This window comes from Lutjanus erythropterus, chromosome 1 (genome assembly GCF_056507025.1).
Source record: "Lutjanus erythropterus isolate fLutEry1 chromosome 1, fLutEry1.hap2, whole genome shotgun sequence".
NCBI lineage: Eukaryota > Metazoa > Chordata > Actinopteri > Lutjaniformes > Lutjanidae > Lutjanus > Lutjanus erythropterus.
In genome coordinates, this window is record NC_139317.1 from 10,122,278 (window position 1) to 10,144,348 (window position 22,071).

Consider the following 22,071-nt stretch of genomic DNA (forward strand, 5'->3'; position numbering starts at 1 on the left):
CCTTAAGTAATTAACTGTCAGAGCAACTACAAAAAAGCCAATATTACTGGAAAATTATTGCTATTTTTACTTTTTTATTATTTTTGTGAGGTGAAGAGAGTCAGGCTACAGTACAGTTAAAAACAAAATAAAAAATATAATTAATATAGTACCATAGATAAATAACAATAGTGTAATTTTTATTCTAAGTTAATCTAAATGGTAGAGTTTTGGGCTAAATGATCATTGGCTGTGCGGCTCCCATAGAAACGGTGATGATGTAGCGGCGGAGGGGCCGGGTCTTCCTGCAACAGCTGAGGCGGATCTGCAGCTTGATTACGGCTCACAGCGGACTCCAACATAATTGATGACCTAATTGAAAAGCAGGAGGAGGAGGAGGAGGAGAGGAGGTGGATGAGAGAGAGAGAGAGAGAGAGAGAGGGAGAGAGAGAAAGGGGAGGAGGAGGGTGGGGGGGGACTCACTCGCGGACAGGAGGAGAGAAAGAGACGCTCCAATGAGAAAAGTTTACTTGTTCTTCCCCCGCGCACACAGTCCCACAGCTGAGGGCATTGATGTGAGCGCAGAGGCTTCCACAGTTTTTTACGCGCACTTCTTTCCCCCCATCTTTCACCCTCACACACGGAGCACCAATCCACCTTCTCACCTTTAGTTTAGCGCTGTTTCTTTTCTTTCCTTTTCCTCCCTTTTATGAATGATTCTCTCTCGCAGTACTTCTAAGATATCCTCGGATACCTCCTCCTCCTCCTCTTCCTCCTCCTCGTCGTCGTCCGCCGCCGCCGCCGCACGTCCTCACCTCGGCACATCTTCTCTCCTCAAGTTCAGACGCCACCAGGACTTTCACTGCAGCTTCAGACGCACTTGGGGGAAATATCACTCGACGAAGAAAGACTTGATACTGTGCGCAGCAGCAGCCGCAGCAGCAGCCGCTGAGGAGGACAACATGAGCCTAAAAACTGACGCAGAGCCCAATAACAACGTCTCCATCGAGGAGGAGGTGAGTTTACTCCAAGTTTGATTTCTGCGCTGCTCCGGACTTTGACCCGCTGGGTTCATGTTCATGTTCATGTTCACGTTCACTGGCAGCGCGAGAAAACTTAAGTTTCCGGCCGCAAACTCAAACTCCTCTAAGTTAAGCTCGCAATGTTGTGAGTTTGGTGAAATATCATTAGCTCAAAGTGGGTTTTTTTCCGCTCTCCACCGAAGTCTTGAGGCAGTTTCTAAAAAGTTAAAAGCCAATTTCAAGGGGCGAAACCGAAGTTACCACATGAGACAGAAAGATCTTCTAAAATGTTATTTCAACATGCGTTCTTTCTTATTCCTAAAACTTGCACCGACGTCTCGGTTTTTACGGATTATAAGCAGGTGTGGAACAAATACAGCGAATATCCACTAAAATTAACCAATTAGCTGATAACTGTGATTTCTCGCGGGTTTTTAAATATGTTTGAAGACCTAATTGTCTTTACTTAATATGGTTTGTTTGTGAGCTGTGCTGCAAAAAAGGGTCATGAGGTTTTATGTTGGCTTCAAGTGTCAAATCTGAAATTAAAGGTAAAAAAACACTTTAAATGAGTGACCTGTCTGGATTAGCAAAGGAAAATTATTCCATAAATTAAACATACGATATAGTGAAAAATAATAATATTGCAGTGATTTTTACAGATATTGCAAATGTCACATATTTAATTTTCACTGAAAAAATAAAAAATAAAATCATGATGATGTGACATTTGTTGGTGTCTGTACCAAACAAACATGTTTTCTTACATCTGATGATCTAGGCCAGGACATCTCTATAAATGCAGCTTCTGTGATTTTGATATTGCACTTGCACCATATTTTGATAATATTCAATCAATCGTGCAGCCATATGGTTTTCACAATATCCATTGTTTTGCTGTTCTTTAAAAGCTCTTTTTCCTCAGAATCCACAGTTTATTGCAGTGACTTTAGCTGCAATTGTTTGCATTCAGGTGGCAAACAAAATAAGATTTGTGTCACTGCAGCTGTGTAATCTCTGCACCTCTACTTCTGATTTGTTAAGAGGCTCCAAGTCATTACGAAACTGAAACCTAAAATAAATGTTACAACAGAACTGTGCAGGATGTTTTCTTTAATGTTAGGGCTGCACAATTTATAATTGATATTATCGATATTATCATGCAGTGTCCAAATCACAGAAGCTGCAGGGTTTTTTTCGATGAAGGTGAAATGTGTGTCAAAGCAGCATTACAGTGACGTCCTGGCCTATAAATCTTTGTCCTCTAGATGCAAGAAAACATGTTTGTTTGGTACAGACAAACAAATGTCATGTCATCATGATTTTAATAATTGTTTTGTTTTTTTTCAGTCAGAATGAAAATTGTGATGCAACATTCCAACTAATTATGAATTTTATGACAGTGACATTATCTGTCAGCATAATCATGGTATGATATTTTTTTTACTATATTGTGCCCACTTAATGTTTTTTAATGTAAAACTATGTCATTGTTTTGTTTATCTGTGCTTATGTGCTTTAGTATGTTTTCTTTAATGCTTTTTTGAAAAATTTGCCACCAACCTGCCAGATACTGCAGACGACAGTTAACCTTTGTGGCAAAATCTGGCATCATGGACTTAAATACTCATGTTAACGAATGTGCATTGTCCCTTCTTAAATAAAGACCAAATTCTAAACCCAACTGAAAAAAATCCTAATTAATTTGATTTATTTACGCAATAAATCAGAGCAGCAGAAACACCACAGTAAAGGAAGAAGAAGCAAACTGTGCAGGTGAAAACAAAAACAAACCGTAGAGGCTTCAAGAAGGAATCTCACTTTAATAATATTGTATGTAAACAAGTACAAAAATGATGTAATCAACAAAAGTGAGCAAACAAACATAAAATAAGCAACATAAACCTGATGCAGTGTGTGTGTGTTAGCGTGAGTGTGTATATGAGTGTGTACACACATGCATGTGAGTGTGTGGTCGTACAGAACAGAGCTGCAACAATGAGTCTTAGTTGACAACTTTTAAAATATCTTCAACTATTTTGATAATCGATTAATCAATTTGAGTAAATTTTTTTAGTAGCTTCTTAAATGTGAATATTTCCTGGTTTCTCTACTCCTCCCTGACACTAAACTGAATATATTTGAGCTGTGGACAAAACGAGACATTTGAGGGCATCATCTTTGGTTTTTGGAAGCACTGATTATGATTTTTCACCTTTTCATTCATCTTTTTTTTAGATCAAACTTTGAATTGATTAATCAAGAAAATAATCAACAGATAAATCGACAATGAAAATAATCAGTGCTTGCAGCTCTAGTGCAGAAGCACCGTGTTTAGTTACCTTCTTAGAAGAGAGAGGTCAATTATTGTCAGATATTTTCATTTTTGGCAGTTTGGATCATCAGACAGGTCTACAACCTGTATTTAAAATTTTAGAGTGAAGAAGATTGAGATGCATTTTTAATATAACTGCTCCGTACCTGTGCATCTATTAAAACCAACAATATTTAAATCATATGAAGTGAATTGCCTCCAAAATGACCCGTGTTGACCTGTTAAAGCTGCCTCTCCTCAGTTGTGTGTGGCCAGCTATATTTCCTCTTTAATGACTCCTTATGGAGCGACACTGAGGGGAGCGCTGGGCCTTTTGTTGGTCCTCCTTTGTTCCTATTATCTTACAACAAAGCCACAGGAGGCTACTTGACTTTTCTTTTAGCCTCATTTGCTCATGTATTTTTCTCCTCCTTGTAATCGAGGGCAAAGATTAAACAAACAGGCCATAAATTTATTTAAAAGCCAAACAGCCTGTGTTTAGGCCTATTAAATCAAAGATTCAGAGTCTTGTTTGTCAATCAGTTTTTCCTCCTTTTATAAATTCACCTAAATATGAAGATTTTATTTAAAAATTATACGGACACACTCGCTCAGTCAAAGAGAAGCCGGTGGACAAATGAAAACATCTCCATTGAGTTTGTGTCCAGCTGCGTCGGCCTTGAATATCTGTATGTGCGGACTTGTAAAGGGCTGAGAATCGCTGCTGTGCGGCACCTGAAAAATGCCGGAGGGCCGGCAGGGTTGGGGCCGCAGGTCAGAGGAAGGAAATGGTGTCACGCTGTGCACTGTTGTCCAGTGCTGTTCGTCTGGCAGCCCCATTGTACTCGGGGCCTCCCCACCGGCTGGGAACTAATGGGCCTCGCACCGCACACTTTTTTTTTTTCTTTTTTTTTTAAATTTCCCCGGCCACACTGATCTGTACACACACAGCATCGGTGCTCAGTGTCTGGTCAACTCACGTCCAGGGGTCCTTGAAGGAGATCTAGGGGGTCGCCATTAGGATTAAGAGCGTCTTATTAGGGCTGCAACTAACAGTTATTTTTATTATGGATTGATCTGAAGATTATTTTCATGATTAATACTTAAATGATATATATGATGGCCAGAAATTGTGAAAAATGCTTGTCCCAATTTCCCAGAGCGCAAAATGACGTCTTTTAAATCACTTCTTTTGTCCAAAACCCCAAAACCTTTCATTTACTGTCATAAATGACAAGAAAAGCAGCAAATCCTCATATTTAAGAAGCTGAAACCAGCAGATGTTTGACATTTTTGAGTGAAAAATGTCTGAAATGGTTAATCGGTCATCAAAATAGATGGCAATAAATTTTATTTTCATGAGTTAATCAACAAATCCTTGCAGCTCTACATCTTGTTTAGCTTGTAACATGTTGAAGGAATAACAGGATGCAGCAAATTTACTGTTTTTATTCATTCATGGAGTACCGTTCAGATGTTAGGATGTTAAATATTAAATCCTAAGGGATTTCTTTTAAAATAGTTCCATTGTGTGGTCTGTTTGGGTCATGAGAGCTTAAAACAGAAGTTCCCAACCTGAGGGTCAGGAACCAGCTAAGAGGTCAGTTGATAAATATGAGGGGTCATGAGTTGGTTAAAAGAAGAGTAAAGAATGGAAACGATGACATACCAGCATCATTAAAGTATTAAAGTGAAGTACTTCATTTTATGGTTGTGAAATTTTATCAATATATGGCCAATATCCAAATCACAGAGGCTGCATTTTTATTATGAAGGTAAAATGTGACAAAACAGCATGTAGAGCTGCAGAGATGATCAGGCCTATAAATCTTGTTCTCCAGATTTAAGAAACATGTTTGTGTGGTACAGTCCGTAACAAATCTCTTCTTTCTTTTTTTTTCCAGTGAAAATGAAAATTGTAATGCAAAATTGATCATTCACACTAATCAGGAATCTGTCAAAAATAACCTCAATATTGCTTTTTTGTACCATATCCTGCAGCTCTATTTCATTTTATACTTTTTTTTCTACTTCATTCGATATCATCATGTGAACTGAAGCAGTCCTGAAGTAATCCTCCTGTGTTTTATGCATTTATTTCATCAGATGCCACAGGTGTGTAGTATAGTCGTATATATTGCGTTTTGGTGGCACCGCAGCACACTGACAGACTGACTGTATGAGTTATAGCTGCTGCGGTAGAAGGCCAATCACATGCTGCACTAAAAGGTTTGGTTTTAAGGGGCACAGGCTGAAAATGTTGGGAATCAGTGGCTTAAATTTTCAGTGCCATTCCCAGTTAAATACTGACTTTTTAGGAAATGAGACTCAACAGTCTTACAGGCCTGTGATTGGCCGATGACTCTCCCATCACATGCTCGATTTTCTGAAGCCTAAAAATAGAGCCAAGGCGAGAAGCAGCAGTCCAGTTTGCACCAGCATTACTTTATACTTAAAGATTATTATGGAATTTTTGGCCGATAACACCAAAAATAAACTGCAAACCCCAGCTGGTCAGGACTCCAGTAACACTCCTGCGACCAGCGCTTTTCAAATTTTGGCGTTAACCACAGTTAAAGCTGACTAGTGAGCCGATTTAACTTAGGACCTTTTTACATGTGAATTCATGTGTCTCAACTGTCATTGGTGCGGTCCTTTTTATCTTAAACTTTTAGGAATAAACCAGTTTTCTGTTTATTTATATTCTCATATTCCAGGACCTGATGACCATGATCGTACACTGCATGAACAGTTGTGAGGAAAGTTCCCCCAGATTCATGTGTGTGTTGGCTATTAAAGGAGGAATGAAAGAAGTTGGGAACATGGCCAAGCCTTTATACATACATATATTTTTGGTGCAGCTCTCAGCTCTTATCCCACATGCGGCTGCTCTTTCAAGGAAATGGAGATAAGACCCTGAAATATTAGTCAGATTCAAATCAACTTTATTATCCCACATGGGGAAATTAATTTGACAGACTGACGCATCAGAATCTGCAGTAAGAAACACAGTAAGACCACAGCCTGATCATAACAAAACATATCGATCACTTCCAGCTGACCAGTTGCAGTTTTTGCTTTTTGCATGCAGGTACGAACGCTGTTTGTCAGTGGCCTACCAGTCGATATCAAACCACGGGAACTTTACCTTCTCTTCAGACCTTTTAAGGTAAGTTACAGCCAGAGGAAAGCTGCACATTTTGTGTTTTGGGGGTTATACAGATGGAACATACCTGACTTGTCACCTTTCTTAGAAATAAAACAAAGGTAGCTGCAGGGAGAAGAGTCTTGTAAACTCTTTTTTTTTTTTTTTTTTTTTTAGAGTTTAAACACTTTATTGAATAGCGTGCAGGTGATCTTTTTGAACCCTTTTCTTTCATGCTGCAGTAACATTCCCGCCTGTAGCATTTGACGCTTCAGCTCACACAGTAGCAAGTTTGAGTCAAACAATCCCCCCTGTTAATGGAAGTCCAGCAGATATTTGCATATATGGAAATGAGGCCACATCATTGTTTGTCCACTGCTCTCTTGTTTTTTTTTTTTTTTTTGACTGGACCCCAGTTCCATAAACACCCCTCCCACTCGCGTCCTAACTAACTAACCAAATTGGAAGTGGTATCCCTCGCACATGGATGAGCTTGTGGAATGTGTAAATGAGTAGCCCTTGCGATTGGCCAACCAACCCTCTCCGTGACCCAGCTCGCCCACCGTGTAGGGAAATCTTTATTTCCTCTCATAACATTCGAGAGATTGTAAAACCACTGAAATGTTTTGTTTGCGTAAGTCATTGTACACTTTTGCTTCTTGGCCCTTTTTGCTTCTGCACAAGGCAAACACAGCAGAGTGTGTGGAAATGAGGTTAAATAATGATTCACTGAGGGTTTATGTCAATGTTAGATCCAAATTAACACATTAACAAAATGTTTTTGAGAGAAGCCTCTTAATACTCTACCTCTTTGTTTTCTCCTGAAGCTAAATCTGGTTTGGATTGTTGCTAAGGATTTATCACAACCAGTGAAAGTTGTTTAATTTTCCATGGTTGTAAATCAGGATCAGGAGAGATCCCATCTATCAATACTCTTGTCTGGCAAAATTCCCCTTCGTTTCTCAGGAATTTGCTCCTGCTTTAACCAACCCCTGTGCTGTGTTTTGCTTAAAACTAGTGGCTTTATTTGGAAGTCATGCTTAATCTCTGCTTAAACTAGTGCAAAAGATATCTGATAACATGTTCTCTCCCCTTTTTTAAACTAAACAGTCTTCATTTTGCTATTTTTAGTTTTAAGGATCAAGTTAACTCTGTTTTTAAAAGTGTATTTGCTGGAAATGTGCATGTTTTGCCTTATTTTACCAAACCATATCGAAGTACAACACTGTCACAGCAGGATGCGAGATGGCCCGCTCCTGAGCTCAAAGTGAAGGTGCACACAAGCAGGTTGCTCTTGATATAGCGAGAAGTGTTCATGCCTGACTTCCTGCATGTGACTCCTGGGTGGATAATTGGCTATCTTTCTTCCCCGCAGGGTTATGAAGGGTCACTGATTAAGTTAACATCAAAACAGGTGAGATTCCTTCCATCAGTGGGAGCAGCTGCTTTAATGTTATACTAAAATACTAAACACATGGCCAGGCTGTCTTTGCAACGTCACCATTGGATAAAGAATTAAAGGTCCAGTGTGTAAGATTTACAGGGATTTACCTGCAGAATATGACAGAAATGGAATCTACACTAATGAAAACAAATAAGAAATGTTGTTGTTACCTCAGAATGAGCCTTCGTCCATGGAGGCTGCCATGTTTTTACGGCAGCCCAGAACGGACAAACCAAACGGACTGTAGATACGTTTTGTGCAACACTGACGGCCACCATAGGTTCCCACACCAGACGCATGAGCCAAATCCAGCCCTTTAACAACCTCAATTAACTTGCCAGCACTCTAAGTTTATGGATGTTTATATAGTTTAATAGAAGATCATCATTTTATTAGTGGGGCAAGAAGCCCCTTCATTTGTTATGTTAAGCACAGATTTATTTCAGAGTCAAACTGAAAGAAAGAATATGTTAAATGCATGATTGTGTTTATTAAAGCTATAATTTGTAATATTTCTGCATTAAAATGTCTAAAAAATGTCAGACCTGTGTTTATATTTTGAGTTGCGTTCTTAAATTATCCCAAATGTTTCCAACAATTTTGAAACCCAGAGTTATTCATAATTTATTCAAAGTAACTGCGTGTTTCCTTCTAGCGCAGGGATCGGCGACCTTTACCATCAAAAGAAATAGCTATCCTAAGGAGGCTCAAGACTAGCCGTGCACAAAATTTAGAGGAGAAGCCCCTGAGCTGTAGATGTAGGCTTTGACCACATTGAAGAATGCATGAATCACTTTAGGCCTACAACAATAAGAGAAAAATAAAATTTTGATAAAAGAACCATTACTCATTTCTTTGTAAAAGCCACAGACGGCCACCGGAGAGGAGCAGAAGGGTCGCATTGCTCACTCCTGTTTTAGCCACTAGCTTGTTTAACTTCCAGGAAAATACGTGATGCGTCGAATATGCCAGAGTGAGGAAGGAAGTCAGCGAATGTGACTAAACATAACTTGTTTAAAAAAAAAAAAAAAAGATATTAATAGTGATAACATTACCTCATTCATGAACATGATTTCTGCTTGAGTCATATCAGATTTTCGTCAGCTATTAACACTGAAGACAACAACTCCCATGATCCCACACTACTTCCTAAACGTCATCAAACTTTTTTGTTATTATTTTAATGTGAGAGAGGTCCCTATCAGCAGAACTTAACATATTGTGTGTTTAAAACAACAAGCTACTTCTAATGTAGGATTACAGAGATGCACTGTCTTATGTACTTTTGTACATAATGTTCATTTGCTATTCAAAAAATTAAAAGGTGCATTGTTTTATACAGTTTAATTTTAAATTTTACAGGTCAGACAGAGAAAATGTAAACGTCCAGCCCACTTTTTCAATCTGTCCCTTCTAAAAAAGTAAATGAATACACCTGTCCTACATGCTTGGAAGGGGAGGGTGAGGGGAGATGCAATCTGCAGCCTCACCACTAGATTCCACCAAATCCTACACACTGGTCCTTTAAAAGAAATGCTCAACTGTCCTCTTTTTCTTGCTGATTTGCTTGATCAAAGGATTTTCTATCACAGCATGAATATTATGATATTAAAGCTACTACAAGGAACTTCTCTATTTTGCTGATTTTGGAGGCCCCTGTGGACAAAAGTGGTAGTGTTTCCTCTGCCGTAACCACAAAGTAAAACATCAAAAATATATTTATTTAAATAAAAATCTCCTCCTGCTTCTTTTTAACTGTCTAATGTACAACTCACTGTAATCTTTGCTTATGAAAATGTAAACACAGGTTTGTTTAATCTGATTTAAGGAGAATCTGACATGATGGCAGACATTAAAAAATAACTACACAGAAATGGTTGATCTTCTCGCAGATGGTCTATTAACTCAGCATTAAATTAAGACGGTTTCATAACCAGTTAAAATTCCTTGTAGTAGCTTTAAAATACCTAAATCATCAATGTAATATTTGACAAAATGCGTGTTGAGGTGGTTGGCATCAGTCGTCACAGTGTGTTTCTTCCCTTTTTTACCTTCCAGCCTGTCGGGTTTGTAACCTTTGACAGTCGGTCTGGAGCTGAAGCTGCGAAAAACGCACTAAATGTAAGCATTGCCTTGTTTTTTATCGATTTATTTCCTCTCTTTGAGTCTGTTACTGTTTCATTTCCCCTTTTATCTCCTTTTTAAAATATGTTGCTTTGTATTTGTTCTAACCTTTTATGTTTAAACCTGGAAAAAAAAGTGATTGGGAGTTTAAAAAAAATTCTTCTTTCCCATTAAATTTCTCAAAGCCAACCCATTTTGTCTTTTACAATTCAATGGCAGGGCCATTTTTGGAAAGAGGCCAGAATCCCGTAGCCTTACGGTAGTTTACTTTGACCTTGATACACATCCCTTCTTAGTCTGGTATAGCTTTCCTTATTTTGCATATCACTGCTTTTACTGTATTACTTGTTCTCTAGCCACATGTCGTAGTGTTATTTGGACACATCTTCAGTAGTGTAACCTTCTTATTTTGTCACCCAGTAGCCCACATTGGCAGTATCTAACACTTCTCTCTCATAGCCTATAGCCTTCCTTATGAGCATCACCTCTTAGACACACCAGCAGTCACACACACAGACACACACATACACCAAAATACTACTCACCTGCATGTGGGCACAACGCTTAGGGCACAAGAACACAAGCAGGGTTAAACCACCTGAAAGGAAATTACACTCAAAAGTCTTGTCATCGGCCCCTTTTCCTCGTCTCCTCCTCCTCGTGGCTCGTGCAGCGCGGCGACGGGGGTGAACTCCTCCTCCTCCTCCTCCTCCTCCAGTCGCCTGTGCTCTTGATGTCGTCACGAGGAGAAAGAGATGCAAGCGTGTTGAAATATTTCAAGAGTGTATCCTTCAGTCTGCCCTTTCCTGCGAAGATTTTTATGAGCAGTTTTAGTCGAGTGAAAACAGGAGAAGGGAGGACAACAGTTTAGCTCAAGGGGAAGCTTGAAGGATACACCCGGAGTATTTAAACACTGCTTCAGGAAAGGAGGCCATGTGAGACTACTGAGCTACAGCCCCCTCAAACTCAGCCCACCTCCCTTACGATACTATGTCCCCCTCCTCCCCTCCTCCGTCTCTTCCCCCAGGGTATCCGTTTTGACCCCGAAAGCCCCCAGACCCTGCGCTTAGAGTTTGCTAAAGCCAACACGAAGATGGCAAAGAGTAAGCTGATGGCCACACCGAACCCCACAAATATCCACCCTGCTCTAGGAGCACACTTCATTGCACGGGACCCATGTAAGTTGTACGGCTGCACCACTCTTAGGCTCTCTCATCCACTCTCACCTTGGCAATGCCAGTACTCGATTGCCCTTGTTACCCTTTTTATTAAATCTGTCTTAAAGTTTTGTGGCATAAAAGACAAATGCACAGGGGTTTAAAACAGTATCTAACATTAAGGACTAACTCACCTCCACATGCATGTGTCATCTCGTCTATTCAGGCAGCCGCTTTGCTTCTGTGCAGCTGGGAAATTTCCACTCTCACAGGGTTTAGTCAGCAGTTGCGTCTCTGCTCTCTTTGCCTAAACACCTGCTGGATTCATTAGTGTTAGACAGGTGACGGTTGACGACAGCGATGAGGTGCATTCAGACCAGATTTCGCCTGGAGAAGTTTACTCATGTGGCTTGGCAAAAAGCTTGCAAGGGAACCAGATAAATCTGTCGAGGTCATGTTTTCATTTGCTCTGGCAGATTCGTCTGGCCCCCTTTCCATTCAGACATAATTCCACCAGCCTTGGATCGGATCGAGCCAATCAGTCACAACCGTTTATATGAGGGATGTTAGCGCTGCACAATATCGTAAAAAAAATTAGGTTGTGATTATTTTGACATTGATGTAGAGATTATGATTGTGATATTATTCATGATCGTTTTTGCGTCACAATTTTAATTTTTACTGACAAAAATCTATTAAAATCATAATATGACATTTATTGGTATGTGTCAAACAAACATGTTTTCTTACATCTGGAGAACAAGATTTGTAGCCCAGAATATCTCTGCAACACTACAGTAATTCATTATAATGCTGTTTGTCACACATTTATCTGTATTGATTGGTTGTAGATCTATCCAATTGTGTCCAGAGGCATTTTGATCTGTGCGCATTGATGCCTCTCCTTGGAAACTCAGAATGAACTATGTGGTTCCAGACTAATTTACGTTTGAGAAATTGTCTGGCGAGGGCAGGCTAACGAAAACCCAGAGGGGACAGGAAACAGTGTAGATACAGTTGTAAATATAAACTGTGGGAGCGAGGCCAAAACGGCAGCTTGTCCAGAAAATTGTAAATAAGTTTGAAACATTTTACTGTCATTGGCAACAACTAGTTCAAAGACAGCGACTGACAAACGGCATCCCTCCTTCTCTGCTTCCTGCATTTCACCATGCAGTTATAGAATAAGAAAATAATGTCTTTTAATTGAGAGGTCAGTTCACCCCACTCTCAAACTGACTGGACATCAGAAAGGGCTGTCTACACCAACTATAACCCTATCATTTTAAAAATGTTTGCAACTCAAGTGGATGGCGCTGTGATTTGACAAACAACAGAAATGCATATCATGCATATATAACCTATAATAGGTAGCAAATTGCACATTAAAAAAAACAAACAGTTTTAGCTGAGACATACTAGAAAACTGTCTCTGGTGCTGATGGAGGCTTTAAAGTTCATTTGAGTCGTCTTTGACAAATGGCATGATAACATGAAATTGATGGCAAAAAAGTAAGAGTGAAATTTGTCTTAAAAAATGACAACTCTCATAAGAGTGTTCGACTATCCTAACTCTTCATCTGTGAAAAATTTCATGAACCCGTGTCTTCTAGTTTCCTTTTTGTTTCTCTTTGCAACGTACAGCAGAAATGGGTCATCCATATCAATTTTCCAAAGCTGCAGACACAGCTGGAGCATCGGTGTGGATGCTCACATCGTTCTTGTCATAGTTCTTGATAAAGTTGTCATTTTTGCAGTGGACAGCCCTAAAATCAGGCAGATTGAACTCTGTGTGAGGGGGAACAGGCGGATCAGTGTGAATGTATCTCTGCCCGTTCCACATAGAAATTAAAGTGAAGCAAACTCTGGTCTGAGTGCACCTTAAGGTTTTAAGTTATTTTTCCTCTTTTAGCGTACAAGCTGATATATTACAACAGTAAGATCCTTCAGTGGTCACTAGTGAACCTTTAAAGCCACATTATTATGACCAAATTGGTAACAAACCTCTTTTTGCAGCATGTTTTGATTACACATTTTCTTTATTTCAAATTTGATTGTAATTGCTTACATGATGCAAGCCTGTATGTTAAAGGGTTGGTCAGTCAGCCTTTTGTCTCCTCCCACCCTGTTCTCCCCCAGATGATCTGACAGGGGCAGCACTGATCCCAGCATCTCCGGATGCCTGGACTCCTTACCCCCTGTACACCACGGAGCTGACTCCCGGCCTCCCTCACGCAGCCTTCACTTACCCGGCGGCCGCTGCCGCTGCTGCAGCCCTCCACGCCCAGGTGAGGGACCAACCGGTGTGTGTTTCTCTTATATTCTATTTTTTTCTAGTGACACTAATTCTCTAGTACATGTTCATGCTCTGACAGTACAGGTAGACAAAATAGGTCCTCTGCTTATCATGCATGGCTGCAATTAAATGCATGACTTGTAAAAGTTGCAGGTGTTTTTTTTTATCTTGCTCATTTTGTGCATTACAGCTACAAAGAAGTTGATTATTGAGGGGTAAAAGAGTAATCCTAAAACTTAAAGGAGAAGTATGTGAGACCCTAGTGTTCAGAAATGCGTACTGCAGTCCAAATAATGAATCAGAGCCATAAACAATTAAATAGGCATATTAAATCGGCTGAATTGGCAGGGAACAGGAGTGTAAGAAGAGTGTGACAGTGACGAGCGACAGTGAGTCCTGCACTGTAAGTTGATCAGCTGTTTGTAACTATTAGTTGTCTGTCAGCCCGTTATCCTGGAAACAAAAGCCCACTGCTCTGAAAAGACACGCTCTGGAGTTAAGTGACTGCCTGTCAGACTGTATTAACATATTGGTCAATTTAACGGTTATAAAAATCTACTCCTAAAAGATTAATGATTTCTTTTATGACTCATAAACAGACACTTACTCATGTAGCGAACATTCTGCATTAATTTTAACATTAATAAAAATGAAATGAGAACACTTATTCAAGCCCAAAATGGAAATTTCAAAGGAAGAAACTGTGGTGTTGCTGTCAGAGGAGCCAGTATTTTAACTTGGCATATTTCCTTTGTACTATACTGTATAAAGGTGCTATACGACCCTTTACCATGAAGTTCACAGTGAGCAGCAGCATCTCAGACCAAAATAAATGCACGCTTTGTTTAGTCAGTGAAGTGAAAATTCAGATCAAATTGTCAAACTAGGCAGTGCAAATGTTTCAGGAACAGATTTTAGAGACCACTTGGTTGTAAAACAACAGAGATTGTAACCAAGTGGCCGCCACTCTACCTCTCATTTACAGAAGGGAACCCCAAACCTGTGAAAGATCATTTTAACCCAATCTGTGATCTTTCCCTAATCATAACCAGCTGTTTTCTGTCTTTGATCCTGCCCAGATCTTACTGAAAGTGTTGTCACATTACAAAACATAATACGTTTGTGCAAATCTAGGATTCCCTTGTAGACACAACAGTTTCCAGTGGAGACTCCCGAAACTCAGATCAAACTGCCAAACTAAGCAGTGTTGATCAGTATGGATCAAAATTCTGTTACTGCATCACCTATTACTTGCCTAAAATCTTTTCAGAAACATATTTCAGTGCACTGTTTAGGAGCTATATGAGAAAGTTAGTCACCAGGCCACCATGTTGAAAATGGCAGCGGGGAATACCGAGAGGGACTCGCATGCACGAACATGCATATGCGCCATCCTGCCGTAAACAGAGACTGAATAACAACAAAGCCACAGGAAGTGTTAAGTCATTCTCTGCTCAAGAAGCCAGCACTCCACTGTACCTCTACAATGCAAATAGTTGTTTGCTGGCATCTAATGAGGCTGTATGTTGTAATGAGCACTTTTAATCTGACACATCATGATCATTTCATGATTTAGTAAACTAAATGTATTACAGATTTCTCCTTTAACTGAAGGAGATGAGCAATAATCTCACTGCTGCAGTCTCAAACGTGCTGCATTGTTAAAAGCAGTGGTTCGGGTTCTGGAAAGGATCCCAGTGGCCCTCAGTGGTATTACAACAACAGCACAGCGAGCTTCTTAAGACAACACGGATATCAAGTCTTCAAAGTGCAGTTGGCTGCACAACTTGTGCCTCGTCTTAATATTATGAAACTGGAGAGTGAATAGGAGTTAAGACCGTGAGTTATACTGTAATAAAAAGAGTTGTCATTTTGAAATGGAAAATATCTCGACTCCTGCTCTGCCATCAGAGAAATGATGTGTACATTCTTTGATGTGGTGTAATCCTATACAGCACACTTAGCTTAAATCCCTCTTTGTGGTTGTCGTCTGGCTGCTTTTGGCTCGCGGCGTCGTTTTTGTGGATGAGTCTTGAGACGTGCAGGTGTAAATCTTTCCTTTAATGGAGCTCCACGCGTCACTGTGCTGGAGGACAAAAGCTTCTCTGTTACCGTTTTGTTCTGCAGCATTAACTAAAGAACTAATCGTTTCAGAAAAATACAAATTAAGATGGAGTTTGATTCCAACTAAGACTTGAAATCACATATTAATATACTGTTTGCTACATTTTCAAATTAGTATGCACTGCATACTGCCTACTAAATGAATAAGTATGGCATTATCAGCAGAGTGAACTATACTTGAGCAGTACTTCTCCTCTGCAACCCATGGCTGTAGCAATGACATTATACTGTATATTAGAGTGCTAGATATCTTTTTTTTTTTATTTTCTTCCTCTTAACTCAACGTTGATGTCCTGTGCTCACTTTTATAAAACCACTTATGTTAAGGTTTCCCTTTACTTTACAGCCGATGATGAGTTGCGTAAAATCATCCTAAGGATTTACTTAGGATGTTGTAAGGGAAAACCCTTTAATCTCTAAATGTTTGCTTAAGTTCTAGAAGGTCCTTCGTGTAAATTTTGCTCAGGAAATGTTAAGTGTGTTAAAAGTGAAATAATTTGTGGAGCATCAGACAGTAACTGAATTCGTGGTGATTAAAGAGGACGCAGAGATATCGAGACGCATTTTTAGGTACAGAGAAAACCCACTGGGTACGAGGAGCAACTTGTTAGAGTATGCGTAGATCTGAGGTTAGCACTAGCAATTTTGTAGCTATCTAGTCAGACATTAACATAACTGTCTCATCTTTATGTCAGCTTTAAATTTTTATTGAAACTCACTGCTTGTTGTTTGACTTTCTATTTCCTTGTTGTCACATCAATATCTCCAGATTTAATTAATTCATCTATGGTTCATTTCACAGCAGATTTTTCACATTTATTTTGTCACTTACTTCTTGTCACATCTTCTGTCTGTGCATGTTTGTGGCTGGATCGCATTATCTGCTTGTTCTTTCCATATTCTCAAAGCAGAACATTCTCATCTTCTGTTCACATTTGTCTTTCTTTTTATTCTTGCATCGTCTTTGTTTTCCATTTTGGAAGAGCTAGATTACAGTGACAGTAACGGCGTCAAGTAAACAATGTTGCTGTGAGTGAAGCATAACCATGGTAACTGAAGTACACACATGCTGTATTATGATGGTAACTGTCGTGAAAGCCCTTAGGGTCCTGAGTAGCTCTTGCGACATGCTCACGCACCACCATTTTTTTTTTTTTTCATTTTATCCAACCATCCCTTACACCAGCCACAGTGCCTGACTCTGCCTCACGCTCCACCATTGGGCAGTCAGAACAAATGCGATGCATTCTGGGGCAGTTGCATATTTCCAAAAAGCTTACTTTGCATACATATAATCCAGTATATATTTGTGCATTTCTCACGTACATAAAATCCACATACTACAATGCATTTGTAATGTACTACATGCAAAATTTGATGTCACACATTGTGTGAACAATACATTAGTATGAGATTCTGAACGCAGCTCTGGAGCTAGGTTTGCATTTAGACTGCAGCTGCACTTAAAGTGGTGATGATCATTTTAATATTTTAACACGCTGCCAGCGCTTTGCTCTAAAATCAACTTGAAATCAATTAATTTTGTTTCTAGATGTTGTTTTCAAGTCACTGTAACGCAACGCTGTAATACGAGTTCCATCATCCCCTGAAGATGGGAGTGTACAGTGTGTTTACATTGTAAGCTAATAGCAGTCTAAATGCTACAGCACTGGTGCAGTGGGCAGGGCCTTTGGTAACAATAGCAATGGAAAATATTTCTCTTGTTGGGTCATTTAAAGTTCATTGTGACCCAACTTCCTCCTGCAATGTAGCAGCACAGGGGAGTGCTACACTGCAAAGTAGGCAGCTATTACATAGACCATTTTGTCGGGCACAAGAGGCACAGGAATGTGAGGTATTTGCTTGGAGACATTGTCAGAGCTGATGGCCTTCTCTGAAGGTGCCAACTTACTGTCCACGTTCCTGTTGGAACATAAGCTGACTGTGTAGCCACACAAAGGGGGGAAAAGCCTTTTTAATTGCAACCTGATGAAAGATCCCTAAAATGCCCCGAGTTCCCTTCCCACTGACTCTCAGCCTTGTTAGTTTGACACAAAAATGTAACGTCAAGAGTCTCCAAATGTCTCTAAACTGTATCTTAATCCATTTGGCCCTGCAGTCGTGGCCTCTGTCCTGTTTAATTCGGTGTGTAGAAATGCGAGGCCTCATTCTGCCAAAGGTTTTGGTCACAGGTGTGGAAAAGGTGGAGGCCCACCAGCTCTAACCCTGTGGAAATGTTTAACACATGGAGAGGTTCAACTCTCCACATTTCCATGCCTGTTAATTACTCGAGGACCATTGTCCTCAATGAGCAGCTACGTGACCCACATTCCCATGGCGTCAGTGACCAGGGCTTAAAGGGACAGTCCTCCTAAACCTGTTTGACAAACGTTAAATTTCAAAGTGTGTTAATTGACTTGGATTGAAGGACTGAAACCTGGTTTTGCTCTGGTGTACATGACTATGTTTGTGTTTCTTTAGATGCGCTGGTACCCTACTCCCTCTGAGACTTCCCAGCCTGGATGGAAGTCCCGGCAGTTTTGTTAGATATTTAGTGAGTAACCTTTGGTCCACCAGTGTTTTTAGATTTGCCAACCCCCACCCACCTTCTCCTCACTGTTAACCTGATTATCATGCAAACTGAAACCTGCATAATGACGCTAACATTGTACAATGTTTGACTGAAAACTGCAGAATGTGTCAACATACATGAAAATGCCCAAAAACTGAGTTGATGTTAAGGGGATGCAGCGGGTGAAGTTCTATACAATGTTTTTATTGTCACCAAATCCCATGAAAAAATCAAAACCAACCATCTCTCAATACTTCCAAACATCTCTGACCTGTCTGTGTACTCAGCCCCAAGCCCATTTCCTCCTATTTATAAACTCTGAAATTTGTCATATTTGGCTGTTTTATAAGTTTTTTTTATAAGACTGTGAAGCAATGCTTTTTTGAATCGCCAGGGGTTGGACGGGGTTTGGCAGGATGTTCAGGGTGACATCAGCGTTCACATAATATATTAAACAAGCTAAGTTAAAGCCTGGATTATACTTAAAATGGAGGCCATCCAAGTTAACAATACTGTGTGCTAAAGATGGATCAGAAATGTCCAACATTTTTTGCCCATATTAGATATCAAACAAAAGCCAGAGACTGTATCTCATTCAGTTTCTGTGAGCTGTAAATCCACTACTTCTAAGCAGAAGACAGAAGATAGCTTTATCTCAGAGCCTTGCCGGTTAAGATCTCTCTTCCTCCGGGCTGCTGCCTCTTTTTCTCTCACTACTACGCAGCCGAGATGTTTGCAGCTATTGGTGTACACGGCCATTTGTCACCCTACGTCCAGGTCCGTAGCTGCCTGCGCTCATCGCAGCCATCTTCACCGAGCAGACAGGACAACTTGACTCAGTGAAATGATTTTACTCACTTTGCAGCTACTTCTGAAGCTTTGCAGCCCACTGACAGACTGCTCGCTTAGAAAAATCTCAGTCACCTTCAGGGTCCCCGACTGATTCAAATCCTCAACTTTCTGGGGCAGCACGACTAAAGATATAAATCTTTGAAAACATGCCATGAATATATACTTTTTAAATGTTAAGGGCATCCTGAAACAGCAAAGCAAATTGTGTATTTTTTGGAGGAATGGATGAATATTCATTTGCTGCTGTAAATTACAGGCTCCATGTTCATGGTAGCAAAGCTGTATGACGCAGACAAATAAGCTGTCAGGGTTTGGGCACACAGTTAGTAGAATCAATTCGTTGTTGATTTTTGATATTTCCATGGGATTTTTATCAGCTCGTTCTCATTCTCAGGTCGTCAAATGCCCCTCAGCGTCTCATACAGATGCTCAAGGGTCTGTAATGAGATGCACCAGGCTAACTTCACTGTAAATCCATCTGCATCTGGTGACGTAGTATAAAGAACATGAAATGTCTGCAGACATTGGGGTGGATGGACGAGAAAAAACAAACCCAGGAGGTGTGAAACTAAAAGTAGGCAGTATTTAATGTTACATAATGCTGCATGCATCACATGTCGTAAAATCCTACCTTGTGTATCGGTATGAAATGCCAAGTGTGATAAAGATGCTGATGTTTGACGACCTGGGATGAGAATGGGTTGGATTTATTGACGAGAAGAGAAACGCAGACCTTTTAACATTGCAGATATTCAGAATTTTTCTTATACTGCTTGGTGTAATATTATTCCTCTGTGACAGACTTTTGTTGTTTAATAGTTTTAAAAATTATTAAAACACTGTCTCACGGTTGCCCCGGGTGACACATTCCCTCTTTACGATGAAGCTGGACACTTTCATTTTTGAGTGTCCACATTCACCGTCCTGCTACCATGAAATACTTAACTAGCGCAGCAAATGTGTATTAATCATCAGCTGAAAGTCGTCCCTTGTGGCCTGTCTTTTTTTATTTTCATCTTCAGTAGGAACAAACTGGCTCGGGGCTGGGAGCCAGATGAAGTTGAAGTATTGTGAGACAGACTAACATATTGTTGTTTTTGGGCTTTTCATTATTTGTTTGACAGTAAGAAGTCTATTTTGAAATGAAGGTTTTATTGGCGTGTCTGGACTAACTCCTGTTCTCCCTGTTTTCTCCAGGCCTCTGGAAACCACACCTTTGTCCAGCTGAAGTGAGGTTTGCCAAGCTCTTCATTAATTTAATCAGGTTTATTTAATGGACAAATGTGCATTACTATAAACAAACAGTATTTATATCTCCTCCCGATCGTCTGTTGGGGGGGAGTGCGAGTTGAAACCATCTTGCTGTCGACAATCTGAGCTCATCCTTGGCAACTATTGCGGTACCATCTTAGCACTTCAAAAACAAACCTCATGCAAAGCCTAGTCAAACTCCATGGATCATAATTGCTGAGGAAAATTGACGAATTGAAGTTACCGTTGTTAAGCTAGTCCTTCCATGGGGTTAACCGCTGCTCCTGGGAGGTTTAGAAGCGTTAAGAGTCATTGCATGTTAGTCTTTTTGGCATGAATTTAGAACGCAGAGTTCTGTGTATCCTAATTTTTCTTAGTGTTTGTGTTGCCTCTTTACCTTGGCCTAGACAGCGAAATGTTTTGTTTTCCTGTAGAACCTTGGTCTTACCTCTGTGAAAGCTAGGCTGTTGTGTAAATGGCTTATCTCGCATGGACCTTGTGAATGCATCCTTACGTTCTATGACAACCCCCAGTCCCTATGATCATATCAATGTCTGTCATTATTTGAGCAAAGGAAAGTACAAGTATTTTTGTACTTTTTGCGTAATGTATATTTATGCATTTTTGTGCAACTAAATAATGAACCTGTATAAGTTGGATGTTTAGTCGTCTTCTTGTGTTTTTGGTGTTACTTTTTGATCCTATAATCCTGTTGAAGTAGTTTTAAAGAGGAAAAAAGTGCAATTTGTTTAAAGGGGAAGTGGGTATCTTGTCAAAAAATGGTATTCTGAACGTGGCTTGTGCCATTCTGCTAAAATGAGATTGCTGTAAAACGATCTGTCAGAATGTGAAACTGGACTACAAACGTAAAAGGGTTGATTTATTTGGGGGTGGGGCCATTTTGAAATGGGACGCAGGATTAGAGCGATGGAGGAATTTAGTTTGTGGTTTAGAACATGTTTGTCTTTGTATCTGCTGTGCATAAGATGTAAAAAATATTCCCATCTTATGAATAAAAGAAGTGAATGCATTTCTGTGTTTGGGCATCTGTCATTTTATCACTGCAGGAGGCGAGTCGGCGGCCAATCGCAGCTAAGAAACGCTCCGACATTGTATGCTAACTCAGAGAAATTGAAGTGTGCGGTCATCAGATGTTGACATCAATGATTCATGCCAACTTTTCATTTGTAATGCACCGTTGCATTAGTGTCTCTCTGCATCATGCGTTGAGCTGACCTCCACACTCTGCCCTCATAAGCTGGTAAGATGCTCTGCTGCTCAGCCGACCGTGACGGCTCCTCCAGGGACCCTTAAGTGACTGTTCCCAATACCACCAGCTGCTTAATTGTAGTGATGACGGTGCCGCTGGTTTACTGTGAAACATTTGTCCATATTGTGTGCCAATTAATTTATGGTTTATGAAGGACTGGTATTGTCCCAAATGTTGAGAACAAAGGGAACGCTTTGCACATCCATTTAATGAGACCAATGGATCAAAAATTTGGAAAAGGACTCTCACACACTGCCTAACTTGCAATATAACATTTATTTGCAACAATTTGGTAATAGACCTTTCATCAGGCTTTGTGTCAAAGAGAAGACATCTTAAAAAGGTAGCGGTTGTTGGTCTGCAACCAACCACATTTCCTCTGTGCAAAAAAAAAGACAAAAAAAACCCCCACATCTAAACAGTTGTTTGCTGGATGAAGGTTTAGTACCAAAAAGTTGGCAATAAATTTTATATTGCAAGTGTGCAGGAGTCCTTTTGCAACTCTTGTGTCCAAAATAATG

General features: G+C 40.0%; 1 protein-coding gene across 4 annotated transcripts; it reads left to right on the forward strand.

The window, feature by feature from the left end:
* Nucleotides 1-452: 452 nt before the first annotated feature.
* On the forward strand, nt 453-21,310 carry LOC146332625 (RNA-binding protein, mRNA-processing factor 2a). Of its 4 annotated transcripts, none has more exons than XM_084738291.1 (8): nt 453-995; nt 6,407-6,484; nt 7,836-7,874; nt 9,963-10,025; nt 11,056-11,206; nt 13,325-13,488; nt 18,087-18,159; nt 20,227-21,310. In XM_084738291.1, the coding sequence occupies exons 1-7, from the start codon at nt 693-695 to the stop codon at nt 18,150-18,152; spliced, it is 864 nt and encodes a 287-aa protein (XP_084594417.1). In that variant the 5' UTR covers nt 453-692; the 3' UTR covers nt 18,153-18,159; nt 20,227-21,310. The 4 variants fall into 4 exon arrangements, with proteins under 4 accessions (XP_084594417.1, XP_084594531.1, XP_084594621.1 ...); XM_084738323.1 differs by having other exon boundaries at nt 454-995; nt 13,325-13,473; XM_084738405.1 differs by lacking the exon at nt 18,087-18,159.
* The last annotated feature ends 761 nt before the right edge of the window (nt 21,311-22,071 follow it).

Excerpts from the sequence above, each read along its gene's own strand:
- LOC146332625 (XM_084738291.1), top strand. The coding sequence starts at position 693 with ATGATTCTCTCTCGCAGTACTTCTAAGATATCCTCGGATACCTCCTCC. Across the intron at positions 996-6,406 it reads ACGTCTCCATCGAGGAGGAG|GTACGAACGCTGTTTGTCAG; the intron begins GTGAGTTTACTC and ends TTTTGCATGCAG. Across the intron at positions 7,875-9,962 it reads TTAAGTTAACATCAAAACAG|CCTGTCGGGTTTGTAACCTT; the intron begins GTGAGATTCCTT and ends TTTACCTTCCAG.